Source organism: Harpegnathos saltator, unplaced genomic scaffold (assembly GCF_003227715.2).
Source record: "Harpegnathos saltator strain DR-91 unplaced genomic scaffold, Hsal_v8.6 scaffold643, whole genome shotgun sequence".
NCBI lineage: Eukaryota > Metazoa > Arthropoda > Insecta > Hymenoptera > Formicidae > Harpegnathos > Harpegnathos saltator.
This window is the reverse complement of record NW_020230475.1, coordinates 8,238-22,222: the sequence shown is the minus strand read 5'-3', so window position 1 is coordinate 22,222 and position 13,985 is coordinate 8,238. Positions and strand designations below refer to the sequence as shown.

The following is a 13,985-nucleotide window of genomic DNA, read 5'->3' as shown; positions in this document are numbered from 1 at the left end:
TCAGTGGAGAATAAACGCAATCGTGTGGTCGACTCTGAGGCAGTTTTGGCGCCTTTCCGTCGCAATCCTGACGAGTTTCTGCGTCGATACCTAACTGTGGACGAAATATGGATACACCACTACACTCCAGAGACAAAGGAACAGTCAAAACAGTGGGTTTTTGAAGACAAACGGGCTCCGAAGAAGGCGAAGATAGTGAAATCGGCCGGCAAGGTGATGGTCACGGTTTTTTGGGATGCACGCGGAATTATCTACACCGATTACTTGGAAAAAGGACAAACAATAACTGGAGAGTACTATGCGTCGTTATTGCATCGGTTGAGCGAAGAAATCAAGAAAAAAAGTCCTCATTTGAAGAAGAAAAAGATCTTCTTCCATCAAGACAATACATGGGTGCCCACCTGCGCAGTTTCGATGGCCAAAATTATGGAATTAAAGTTCGAATTATTACAACATCCACCGTATTCACCGGATTTGGCCCCCAGTGACTTTTTTATTTCCAAACTTGAAAAAATGGCTCGGCGGACAACGGTTCGAACGAGGAGGTCATCGTCCAAACAGATGCCCATTTTGAGGACCTTCCGAAATCCTACTTTTTGGACTTTTTGGACGGCTTAAAAAGTTGGAGAAATGCTTGGAAAAGTGTATAGAGCTAAAAGGAGATTATATTGAAAAATAAGAAAAAATCTACCCAAAATAATTTGTTTTTCTATCTTTTTCTAAGGACTTATTGAACGACCCTCGTATTACTCAGTGGTATCCACCCACCGAATTCTCAACTCGCTCGAGTCGATCTTCGAAACGCGAGATCCCGAAGCATTTGAAGCTAATGCTCAGTACCTCCGAGCCATCATTAACATCTCTTTAGATATTAATTTCCAGCCAGATCCGACTCTCCTATTCATTCCTCCATACATCGTTCCCCAACATTCTTCCCTAACTACTCCTTCCTCCTCTCACACTCGTTCATCTACCTCTCCTTTCCCCTATCATATTCTCCTGTTTCTTTTTCTGAATTGTCCACTCCCCTTAATTCGCCAAACCGCTCTCGCTCCCCCCTCAGCCGACTAATTTTTTATATTCGTTTTCTTTCTCTTTCCGTTCCTCTTCATTCAGAACAACACACACACAAATACACGCATACACATGTTTCGCGTAACTGTAATCCGTCACTTTTAAAATCGCGCCGTTGTACTGTACTGCCTATTATCTTAATTTTAATAAATTTTGTTGTTTGTTCAAATTATTTTGTTTATATAATTGATTTTAAAATCACCTCTCTAGCCCATCTCCCTCAAATGTCGTTGACAGTCCTATTCCAGGTAGAAGGATTCAGTTCCTTGACCTAAATAAAGAACCTCCGACGTACGTCCGCGCCGTATAAAAGAGTCATTTCGATCCTTAATCGGCACCGCAGACTTGCAAGTACGTCGGAGCTTGCAAATGCAAGCATCCAGTTACGTTCTTCCTCCAGGACATAACAAAACTATTTATGAATACATCCTGATAGATCTAATAATCCAGTTGAATTTTGCTATTATAAAGATCAAAAGGAAATTCCAAAATGTAATATTTGAGACAAAGAAGCATTGATATGTTGCACATGTAAAGATTATTATTGTCTTAAACATTTTTTTCGAAAAGTATCATTATTGAAACCATTATGTAGAATTTTTATTGTTACTTTTTAACTTTTTTCTTTAAATATAAAACAAATGTTATTACACATCCCCCTTATATGTATGTCTTAATTTTGATAGATTACATATGTATAAAAAGCATATAAAATATATTAGGAGTACAAATAAGTTTCTGCCGTTTTCTATCAAAAATTAGGAATTTATTGTGAAAGAACGTTACATTACGTTTTATTCAAAGTATTGTCCGTCACTAGCCACTACTTTTTTCCATTTTTCTGGCAGCATTCGGATACCACGTCGGAAGAACTATTCATCTTTTGAGGCTATCCTCGAATCGACCCAATTTTTAGTATCTTCATATGATGTAAAGCGCTGCTTAGACAGGCCATGTGATATCGACCGGAACAAGTGATAATCGTAAGGGGCAATGTCTGGTGAATACGGCGGGTGGGGTAGGACTTCCCAATTAAGTGTTTCCAAATAGGTTTTGACCAGTTTTGCAACATGTGGCCGAGCGTTGTCATGTAGGAGAATAATTTTTTCGTATCTAGAGTAATAATGGGCGCGTTTTTCCTTGAGTGCTCAGCTCAATCTCATTAATTGTGTTCGGTAGAGAGCTCCAGTAATGGTTTCGCTCGGTTTGAGCAACTCATAATACACGACACCAAGCTGATCCCACCAAATACACAGCATGAGTTTTCTTCCATGAATATTCGGTTTGGCTGTCGATGTTGAAGCATGGCCAGGTGGTCCCCATGATTTTCTTTTCTTTGGGTTATCGTAGTGGATCCATTTTTCATCACCAGTGACTATATGATGCAAAATACCCTTTCTTTTATGCCTGGCAAGCAGTATTTCACACGTGCAAAATCGTCGTCCAACATCTCTCGGCTTCAGTTCATATGGAACCCAATTTCCTTATTTTTGAATCATTCCCAACGATTTTAAACGATGTGAAATTGCTTGTTGAGTCACTTCTAATGTAAGTGCAAGTTCTTCTTGCGTTTGGCACGAATCTTCCTCCAATAATGCTTCCAATTCCGTGTCTTCATACACTTTCGGCCTTCCACTATGTTCTTTGTCTTCCACGTCAAACTCACCGTTCTTAAACTTTTGAAACCACTCACGACAACTTCTCTCACTTAAAGCAGTCTCACCATATGCTTCTACAAGCAATCGATGCGCCTCAGCTGCAGATTTCTTCAAATTAAAGAAGTAAATCAATAGTTCCCGCAAATAACGCTTATTCGGCACAAAACTTGACATTTTCGCACGAAAAAGTTAATGTGATGCTGATACGGAGTCACTAATACTTCAAGGTTATGTTGCTACCAGATGTCCAAACTTACGATATTACGTTTTACATCTGACAATTTCAACATAACTTTCTGGTGGGGCCATCTTTTGTCAAACGGCGGAAACTTATTTGTACTCCTAATATTATTTGTATTTTAAAATAAAATGAAATGTAATAAATTTTAATATTATTTTTAATGCGCGTATAGTGGATATTTATAAGTTCCATTGTATTTTTCACATTCTGTCATATTTTTCCAATTACAATTTCGAATATTAATAATTTCAAATATTAACCAATATTCAAAGGTGCCAAGGAATTGCCTTCTTTTTTTTGTTCACGGGGGGAAATCCTCATGGATACCCCCGCCTCTTTGGAGAGGGGCGGGGGTTATGCCGGATTCTTACCGGCTAAAACCCCTCGGGATGCTTTCCAGGCGGGCCGAAGTGGGGGAACTGGAGGAACCGTATCAGCATTCTCTCCCCAGCATCAGCTCAGGACGGGTCCCTCACCCTAGTGCCCCCCCCCCCGCATTGTGCAGGTGCAGGAAAAAGGGGTGCGGTGCCCCAACCTAGCAGAGTTACCAGGCTGGGTTGGCCATCCTGGTTTCGTTGTGAGAGGGAGAGAGAGGACACCCACCCTCTTCTCCCAGCCCCCCTCGGTGACGTTGAGGGGGACGGGGAGTGGGACCTGGCCGGGTATACGAGAGTCAATCAAAACCTGAAAAACGTTTTTAGAAATAATTTATCGAGCGAATGAGAAACTCATCCGCATAATTTTTCTACATAATTTTCCCCACGCTCAATACAAGTTTTCCAACGCTTACAAAATGTCTGAATCCCTGTGGAAAAAAAATTCTTTTGATTAACTGCACAACCACAATCACCGGACGAAGAGCGTCTTTCACATATGTCACACCATTTGTGAATTTTCTACTTCACTCGTACACTTGCTGCTGTGACAAGCATGCATTACCATACTGCGCTTTGATTCTACAATTAATTTCAATAGATTTTATACTTTCACTTGTTAAAAATCTAATAACAATGCTGTTCTTTGGTGTACGTCTCCAGTGGGGCGGCCATCTTTACACTGCTATTATGACGCTTGGTTCTTCTGCACTTTTCTGCCACCTACTGGACATTCCTTACACTACTAGCAACAATATTGCCAACTTACAGGACAATGGTGTCATATTTCGAAATTTTATTACACATTTACGGTTTTCATTTGACTGACGCTCGTAATTCTAATCGTGATTTTACCATCAATAAAGTATTTATTGAATACTTAAGTTTCTTTTTCTATTTTCCTTTCATTTTGACGTTGAAAATAATAAAGATTGACTGGATTTCATTCAATTTTGTCATATTAATAGCCGAAAAATAACGGGTTAAAGAATAATTTTACTCTTAGAATAAGTTACTAGCGGCAATTCATACACATGATTCTGAAAAATTTGAAAAAGTATTGTTTTACTATTAAAAAACAAAAATATTTTTCAAAAGTAAGAAGATGGAGATTGAGAATATTAAAAAAAAGTTTTTTTCCAATCGTTTGTTATAATAAAGACTATTGTATACTATATAATTTTATATTTAACATTTTGCAATAACTTTTATAGCTTCAGACATATTAGCAAAAATATAGAAAATCAGCTTTTCTTTAAAGAGATGTTTTTATCTTTAAAGTTGTTTTCGAGTCCAAATGAAAAATAGCTATGTGAGCACACACAGAATTAGATATATTTTATTTTTTCAAAATTTCAAATTTTTTGGAATTTTTGATTTGTCAAATCTTTCTTTTCAATAAGATAATTGTCAATAACTTATATCAAGTTCAATGTTAATGTCATTGTGCTATTTCCATTTTTACCAATAATTACCAATATTTTATATAACTTATCTGTCAAATCATTCTGCTTTTTATTCCTTTATTCCATTCTTTAGCTCTATATTTCGAGCGCCAGATTTTACATTTTACGTTTTTATTTTACGTTTTGGCAGGTCTTACCATAATTTTATATACTGCTTATAACTATTATATTAACATAAACTTGTTTTTATAATTGTTTTTATAATTGTAAATGTCAAGAGTACAAAAACTTTACACAAATATTATAACTAAGGAATAATTGTCGCAGTTTAATTGCTTTTAGTTTCTTGATATGTTCAACGTTTTTATTAATTAAATACGATTATGCCTTGTCTAGAAAATATCTATAGAATAATTTTAGTTTTAAATTAGGTTAACTCTAAAACACCCAGAGCTACCTTATATATTAAAATGTGTAATTAGTAATTGTATTTATTTTTTCTTTATATTCTTTACAGAAATTAAAGTATTGGGTGAGTGCAAAAGTTCGTGCGGAGTTTGTGAGTAAAAGTCACACAGTGATTAGGCAAACAAAAATCTTTATTCAATCAATGATATATTCTCCATCGTTTTCTATAATCTTTTCCCAACGTTCTGACAGCATACGGATGCCTCGATCATAAAAACTGCGCGGTTTAGATTCGAAGAACGAAGAGACGCCGTTTTTTAAGGCCTTCAAAGAGTCAAAGTTTTTCCCATTTAAATAATTTTGCAATGACCGGAACAAGTGATAGTCAGATGGTGCGATATCAGGAGAATACGGTGGATGCGTTAAGACATCCCATTTCAGGCTCTTCAGTTTGCGCAGCGTCTTTTTCGAAACGTGTGGTCTGGCGTTGTCGTGATGAAAGACGACTCTCTTGCGATTTGACAAAATCGGACGTTTCTCTTTTATTTCTCGATTCAGATTGGTTAATTGGCGACAGTACTTGTCCGAATCAATCATTTCGCCAGCGGGGAGAAGCTCGAAATAGATTATGCCCTTGCAATCCCACAAACAGAGAGCATCACCTTCATCGGGTACAAACTGGCCTTTGGCATTGCGTCACCATGCTCACCTGATTGTTTCCATGTCCGTTTGCGCTGAACATTGTTGTAGAGGACCCATTTCTCATCGCCCGTCACTAGTCGATCCAAAAACGACTCGTTATTGAGTCGCCCGAGTAAAGAAACGGCTGCAGAAATTCGCTTGATTTTGTTCTTCTCGGTCAGCAAATGGGGCACCCATATATCGAGCTTCAAATCGAATCCCATCTTTTTTAAACGCCGAAAAGCGGTTGATCGGTCAACGTTTAGTGCTGTAGCAACTTCTTCTGTTGAAATTCGCGAATTATTGAGCACTAAAGTACGCAAAACATCGTCATCAATGTCAGAAGGTCGACCAGAGCGTGGCTCGTCTTCAAGGTTAAATTCTCCGCGCCGAAATTTAGCAAACCATTTTTCCACAGTCAGATGAAGCTGGTCAGGATGAAGCTGGTGCTTCATCCTGATAAACATCCTGAATGTTTTTTACGGCTGCAGTAACGTTTATTCCCTTCCGAAACTCGTAAAGCATAACATGCCGTAAATGCACCTTATCGATACTCATTTTTAAAGTGATATTTCTCGAAGCAGTTTGTATGAAAACAAATGATTTTTTTTTAATAACAGCTGAAGACGTCACCTTTCCAACGTTATATAATATGTAGATGGAAGTATTAATGACAACACTTTACGACGCTTATAACTCCATCTATTGAAACTCCGCACAAACTTTTGCACTCACCCAATAATATAAAATATTATTTTAATTTATCTTACATACAGAAACATGTTTAATCTAACACATCTCAACTTTTTAACATATTTATTCTCTTGATTTCTTGAAATGACTATTACAAGAAATAAAAAGAATTAATATTTTACATTTATTAAAGTGACTACTACTTGAAAATATAAATATGAAAAATAAGAATTAAATTTTACCGATTAAAATTTAATAATTTTTGCTTATTTAAGAGAAACAGGACAAGTAATTAGATAATTATATTTAATAACATTGCTTATATTTGTTAAGTCGACATTGATTATTCACAATGTTAACAGTTAATTGACTAGGGAATAAAGTCGCAAATAGAATATATTTCTTTCTCGAAACCCATACAAACGACAGAAAAAATAATTAGAACCGCGCCTATTACACTAGTCGATGTAGGTTTTTCGCCGAAGAGATATACTTGAATCATATACGCCAAAATAATATCCAGTGATCTTGTGACTGAGACTTTACCTGCACTTTCAATTTTTAACGCCTTCGTTACTAATACCTGCCCCATAAGGCCGGTACATGCCACCAACAGAATTTGGATCCAAGTGAAATAATCATGTGGCAATTTTAGTTTGTGCTCATAACCGCCAGATACCACGATATAAAAGATTACAGCGGCAGCAAATGACCAACTTGACAAATTCAGAACTATAATGGAGTAGTGTATCTCCGAACATTTTCTCATAACAACGATATTGAGAGCTGTAAAGAGGGTTGCCAGGAGAGCACATACATATCCCATAAGGTTATAGTGTTCGGCATGATGCATCTGAAGATAACGAAAAATCAAAACGTTGCTTGCAACAATAATGTAATCTTATTTTCTGGTGACATATAAATATCTATAAATTTAATTTTTTTAACACTTTGTCGGTTGAAAACTTAATTTTACCCACGAAAAATAGATAAAATATTAACTCAGAACTTTCAATTTTATCGGTTATTTTTAATAAATTCTAAACAATCTAAACAATAATTCTAAACAATCTTTAAGTAAAAGAATATAAATATATAACGCGTTAAATACTTCATAAAAATTATGAAATATTTAACGCGTTTGCTTTTAATTGTTAATTATTGTATTAATTGATTTTTCAGTTGTTGTAGTAGAATCTTATTTCTATGAAATTTTTGATTACCTGAAATAAGAATGGTGGCCTGGCAACTAAAACAACACCACCAAAGAGAGTGCAAACTACTATTATTCGCAGAACACCACAAGGTTCCTTTAGAAAAAGGAAAGAAAGAGTAATTACAATCACTGGCGAACTGAAGATGATTGTGGTAGCATCACCTAGAGGTAATTCTCTAAAGCTGTAATATAGCAACGACAATGTCATGCCACCCACTATGCCCTGAAAAGAAAACTAAATTAATAGACGTAACATTTAGGAAATATTCATTTCTTTCCATTTCATCTTTCATTTCAAAGGAAATCAATCATCATTTTTAGTTTGTTGATAATTTATACGAATAAACAATGAAGTTATTAAGGGGTTAACGCCCTTTTAATCTAGGTAAACGCCTGAAAGCATAGGGTAACTTTGGGAATTTTTTGTAGGTAAATAATAAAATAAGTGAAAAGTCAGTTTGAAGGCCTTTAATGTGCATGTCTTAAGCTACACAAAATAATTTTATATTTTTGCGTTAAGATGGCGACGCTGGAGTTGTGCAAGTGAAACTGCTTTTTGGTCATGAGCTTCCGCGGCTTGCAATAGAAATACCGTACACTTTCGCTAAGGACAAAAAGCAAAATATTTTTATAACATACATCAAATTTGCTAGAGAAGTACACACGTATACAGGGTGCACGATTTATCTGAAGACATTGAAATATCTCGAGAACTATGCATTGGATAAAAAAAAGTGGTTAATGAAAGTTGTTAGTCTCGAAGGGGGACATCCAATGATACCAAACTCGACCTCCCACCCCACCCCCTAGGGGTGGGGGTTGGGGGCAACTTTGAAATCTTAAATGGAAACCCCCATTTTTTATTGCAGATACGGATTCTACGCCACAAAATACGTAAATTTTGTCCGAAACTTTTTTTTTAATTCGTGATAGATGGCGCTGTAATCGCAAAAAATTATATTTTCCGCAATTCTCCAGAAATGATCACGGGAAGTATTAGACCGTGATTACAATGGTCGGTGGATTGGCAGAGGTGGCCCGATTAATTGGCCTGCTAGGTCGTCTGATTTGACATCGCCGGATTTCTTTCTGTGGGGTTACCTAAAAGATAAGGTTTATCAACAAGTGCCAACAACTCGTGAAAACATGGTAGAACGCATAAGAAACGCTTGCGTTGAAACTCCCGCAGATATGCTTCTATCCTGTGTACAGTCATTTGAAAAAAGGATCAATAAGTGTATTGAAGTTGAAGGTAAAAATTTCGAACACTTACTCTAATTAATTGAACAGTGAGAGGCAAGGGGACTCACATTAAAAAAGCACCCTGATCTGTGAGAGGCAAGGGGACTCACATTAAAAAAGCACCCTGATCTGTGAGAGGCAAGGGGACTCACATTAAAAAGCACCCGAAGGGAACATAAAACTACTACGTCCTCGTCGTTGTTCCTGTGTAACGCTAAAAGTAGTTTCTCGGAAAAATTCAACGCTATCTATCACGAATGAAAAAAATTGTTTCAATAAAAGTTTCACGTACAATCTAATTCTGCAATGAAAAATGTGGGTCCCCATTTGAGATTTGAACGTTATCACCCACCCTACCCCGAGAGGATGGGGGGGGGGAATAACTTTTATTATGTTCTTTAAAAATATTGAACAGGTATTTTTTATTTCTCAATCCAATGATCATTTCTGGAGAATTGCGGAAAATATAATTTTTTGCGATTACAGCGCCATCTATCACGAACCAAAAAAAAAATTTCGGACAAAATTTACGTATTTTGTAGCGTAGAATCCGTATCTGCAATAAAAAATGGGGGTTTCCATTTAAGATTTCAAAGTTGCCCCCAACCCCCACCCCCAGGGGGTGGGGTGGGAGGTCGAGTTTGGTATCATTGGATGTCCCCCTTCGAGACTAACAACTTTCATTAACCACTTCTTTTTATCCAATGCATAGTTCTCGAGATATTTCAATGTCTTCAGATAAATCGTGCACCCTGTATATTAAAATATTGATTTTTGTAGAAATAGTGAACATTTGAAAACAAAGTTCCATTTTTACCCAAAAACTTCAGTGAAAAAGTATTTATAAGTTATTAAAAAAGTTATTAATCGATCGTAAAAATCATATGTACTTCTCTAGAGAATTTAATTTAGCAGCTGCTGTAAAAATTTCAAGTGGATCGAATAAAATTTGTTTTAGTTATGTTGCAAGCTAATTTGAAAAACATGCTTTCGAGAAAAACGCGTTTAAAATTTTCGGTATAGTTTTAACGGTGATGAAATATTTATTTTTTATCTTAAATTGAATCATTAATTCCATGCCCATAAAATAGACCTTCTGCAATTGAAAAAGCCTTTAAAACGCTAATTTGCTCTTGTCTGCGACGCATTCTGATCTCTTTCGCTCGTTGCTCGGCGATGTTAATCCACTCATCGTTCTCTTTAGCTGCGTGAGCGTGCGCATACGGGCCACAGAAGACTCCTATGGTATCGATAATTTGTAGTAAGGTTATGAAACCTTCATTAAAAATGTAAGCGCATATTATCACATATCACTATAATTTTGAAACCAAATCCTCGCATACTTGCAGTTTCAAATTTCACATCATTGTTACAGTTTGCACACATCACTATTACAAGTTTCGCACTTCACAAAGGTAGCAATTGTCGAAAATACAGTAATAAAATTTAAAATTCTGTATTCTATTGAACTATCTTGCGGCACGACGATTTCTTTCTGCATTTTCAGTTTCTTCACAGATACACTAAAACTGCTCTCGTCGCTCTCCGATATTTTAGTTTTGAAATGCTGCTTTCTTTCTTTGGCCTAGATTTTTTATACTGTTTAGAATTTCTCGTATTTCGCGTAACTTTTCAATGTGAATCTATGATATCGAAAACTGGCAAATATTAAGATGTAAATAAACAAACTTTACTGCTCGACGTTGCCTGTTATACTGACGTATTGTCTTAAATATCTTTCAGTTTGCTAACGGTAACTGTTTAAGACCTTATGTATGCAATAGTACAAGCATATTTCATCATTATATTTAATGCCTGACCTGACCTAATCTCCGTAAAAGGGGCGTGGCTACTCGAAAACAGTTGTGCGCTACCTGCGCTAAATGCACTGTACTTTTTCAAAACAGAGTAGCTTCCTCAATTTTGAGCCAACTTGAATGAAACTTTCAGGGAATATTCTTCAGATGTTATACTAAAAGGAAATGGAAATTTTCAAAAATATATTTTTTGACCTTACTGACTAGATGTAACCCCTTAAGTATAGAGAATATCTTATTTTAATCGTACATGAATTTCTTGGAAATCATACGAAATATTGTAAAAATATAGTATTTTAATGAAACATCTCAAAATCACACAAGTAAGAATATTAAACCTAAAGAAATTTTTTTCTATGTGAGTTTTTATAATATACAATCGCGACTTGGTTACATGGCGTACGAGTGTATGATTGCGTGAGTTTGAGAGAGAGAGAAAAATAGAGATTGTAAAATAAATAAGATAGGGGAGTAAAGTAGGAAGGTAGGAAAAGAAGCAGAAGGAGGTAAGATAGCGATAAAAATAAAGGCGGATAGAGGGAATAAGGAATAAGTAGAGAAGGGGCAGAATAGGAAGTGAGTAGTGCGGAGAGGTTAGGTAGACGGAGCGGAGATATGAGTACAGGGAGAGGAGGAAAGGGGGTAAGAGGAGGCAAAGGAGGAGTGGATGATAAGCAAGGAAAATTGGTGATAGAGAAAGGAGATCAAAAGAGGAAGGTGAGTTTCAGGGGTACGCATGGATTAGGAGACGAGGAGGTTAGAGAGGAGATAAGAAAGGAGATAAGAAAGGAGTTGAGACAGGTAATAACGGAATAGAAGAAGGAGATAGAGAGAGTAGGATGAAGGAATTAGAAGATAGAATGATAATTGCGGAAAGATTTATAGAAGAAAGTAAGCAAGGAGAGATGAGTGAAAGAAAAGGAGAAAATAGAGAGGAATGGGAAAGTCGGCGTCTAGTAGGCTAAGCAGCAGAACGAGATTGAGTAGTAGGTATGGTTCGATAAGAAGCGTGGATAGGTTAAGTGAATGCCTGAGTGAAAGGGAAATAGGAAAGATAAAGAAATTAATGGTAGAAAAGGAAAAGGAGGAGAGGCGAGGTAATGTTGTTATAAAAGGGTGGGAGATAGGGGACAGAATAACGAATGGAAAGGGAGAGGAATTTATAAAAAAAGAATTGGATGTGGAAATAAAGGTGAAGAGATGTAGTATAAGTGGGAAAGTGGTAGTGGTAAGTCTGGAAGAAGAGGAGATGAAGAGGGAGATAATGAGAAATAAGAGAAAACTGAAAGGTAAAAGTATTTTTATTGAGAACGACTTGACGTGAGAGGAAAGGAAGGTACAAGAGAAAATGGGCAAATGGGTAAGGGAGGAGAGGAGGAAAGGAAAGACGGTGAAAATGGGTTTTGCGAGAGTGATGATTGATGGAAATTGGAAAAAATGGGAGGAAATAGAAGAAGAAATAATTAGAAGAAAAGGAAGGGATAGAGATAGGGAATTAAGGGAACTAAAGGGAAGGGAGATGAAAGAAGCATTAAGGGAGGAAGAGGATAGGAGAAGAGAAAAGGAGGAAAGAGATGGAGAGAGAGGAATAGGAGAGAGAGAAGAGGGGGGTAGGGAGGAGAGACTAGAAAAAAGAGAGAAAGAAAGAAAGGAGAGAAAGAGAAAGGGAGGGGGAAGGGAGATTAGACAGGATTTTATGTAAGCCAAGAAGGGGAGAGAGGGAAAGGAAGAGGGAGGGAGGGGAGGAAGGGAAGAAGCCTAATTTTTTGGAATGTGGCAGGAATACAGAGGCAGGATAAAGATTTTTGGAACTGAGATAAAGGGCAAGGATTTTATCAGTTTATGTGAGACATGGTTAGAAGAAAAGGGATGGGAAGGGTTTAAGGAAAGATTACCTAACACACACTGGTGGGCATATAGGCCAGCGAAGAGAGAGAAAAAAAGCAAAGGGAGGTTTTTTGATAGGTAGAAGGAAAAATTGGGGAAAAGAAAGTAACATTTTGGGGGAGGAAAAAGAGGAAGGGTTACTGGTTTCCGAAATAGAAGGTAAAGGCAAGGATAAGGAAATGATAATTATCTCAGTATGTAACTCGGAAAGATGAAGGGAGATAGGACAAAAGATAAAGGAAATAATGGAGGAAGGAAGAGAGAAGAATGTAATAATACGAGGAGACTTTAATATAAGGATAGCAGAAGAGGGAGGATTAGAGGAGGAGGAGGAGCTAGGGAGAAAGAGTAAGGATAAGATAAAAGGAAAAGACAGCAAAAGTATGTTAGAAGTAGTGGGAGAGGTAGGAGGATATATATTGAATGGATCTGCGGAAGGGGACAAAGAGGGAGAATTTACATATATAGATGCGAGAGGAAGCTCGGTAATAGATTATGTAATTGTTAATGAAAATTGTAAGGATATTGTGAGAGAATTTAAGGTTGGAGAAAGAGTGGACTCGGATCACATGCCCATGATGGTGGAAATAAAAGGAAACGGAGACTGCAGAAAAGATGAAGGAGAGGGAGAAGAGGAAAGAAAAACAAGAATAAGATGGGATAAGAAAGCAATTGAACACTTCAAAAAGGAAACAGAGAAGATACTAGATACAACAGGAGAAGAATTAAAAGAGGAGCAAGGATCGGTAGAACGGAAATGGTTATCTCTGAAGACGGTAATTGGGGAAGCATTAGTCAAAAAGAAATGGAAGTGAAAAAGGAAAGGAATAGGACACAAGGAATGGTGGGACAAGAGCTGTACGTAAATGAAAAGGAGGGTGCATAGAGAATTTAGAAACTGGAGAAGAGGTAGAATAAGCAGAGAAAAATACATGGAGGCAAGGAAAAATTTAAAAGAGCACGTTGAGAACAGGAAAAGAAAGAAGAAAGAAGAGGAAGAAGAAGAGTTAAGAAATCTGAGGAACGAAAGAGAAGTATGGGAATTTATAAACAGGAGAAGAGGTAAAAGAAAACAGGTCAAGAATAATATAGACAAGGAGGGATGGAAGGAATATTTTATGGAATTATTAGAAGGGATAGAAGAAAACACGAAAGAGGAAAGGAAACTTATACAAGAAAGAGAAGAAGATGAGGTTGGAGGAAGTTAGGAAGAAGAGGAACTGAAAGAGGAAGAAATTACAGAGGCAATAGATAAACTCAAAAGGAAGAAGGCAATAGAGATTGACGA

General features: G+C 36.8%; 1 protein-coding gene across 1 annotated transcript; it reads right to left on the bottom strand.

Annotated features, from left to right (window-relative positions):
- Positions 1–6,864: 6,864 nt before the first annotated feature.
- On the bottom strand, positions 6,865–8,406 carry LOC112589875 (solute carrier family 35 member G1-like). Its single transcript, XM_025304739.1, has 2 exons — positions 7,759–8,406; positions 6,865–7,388 (listed from the first exon to the last, which is right to left on the bottom strand). The coding sequence occupies exons 1-2, from the start codon at positions 7,957–7,959 to the stop codon at positions 6,906–6,908; spliced, it is 684 nt and encodes a 227-aa protein (XP_025160524.1). The 5' UTR covers positions 7,960–8,406; the 3' UTR covers positions 6,865–6,905.
- Between the last annotated feature and the right edge of the window lie 5,579 nt (positions 8,407–13,985).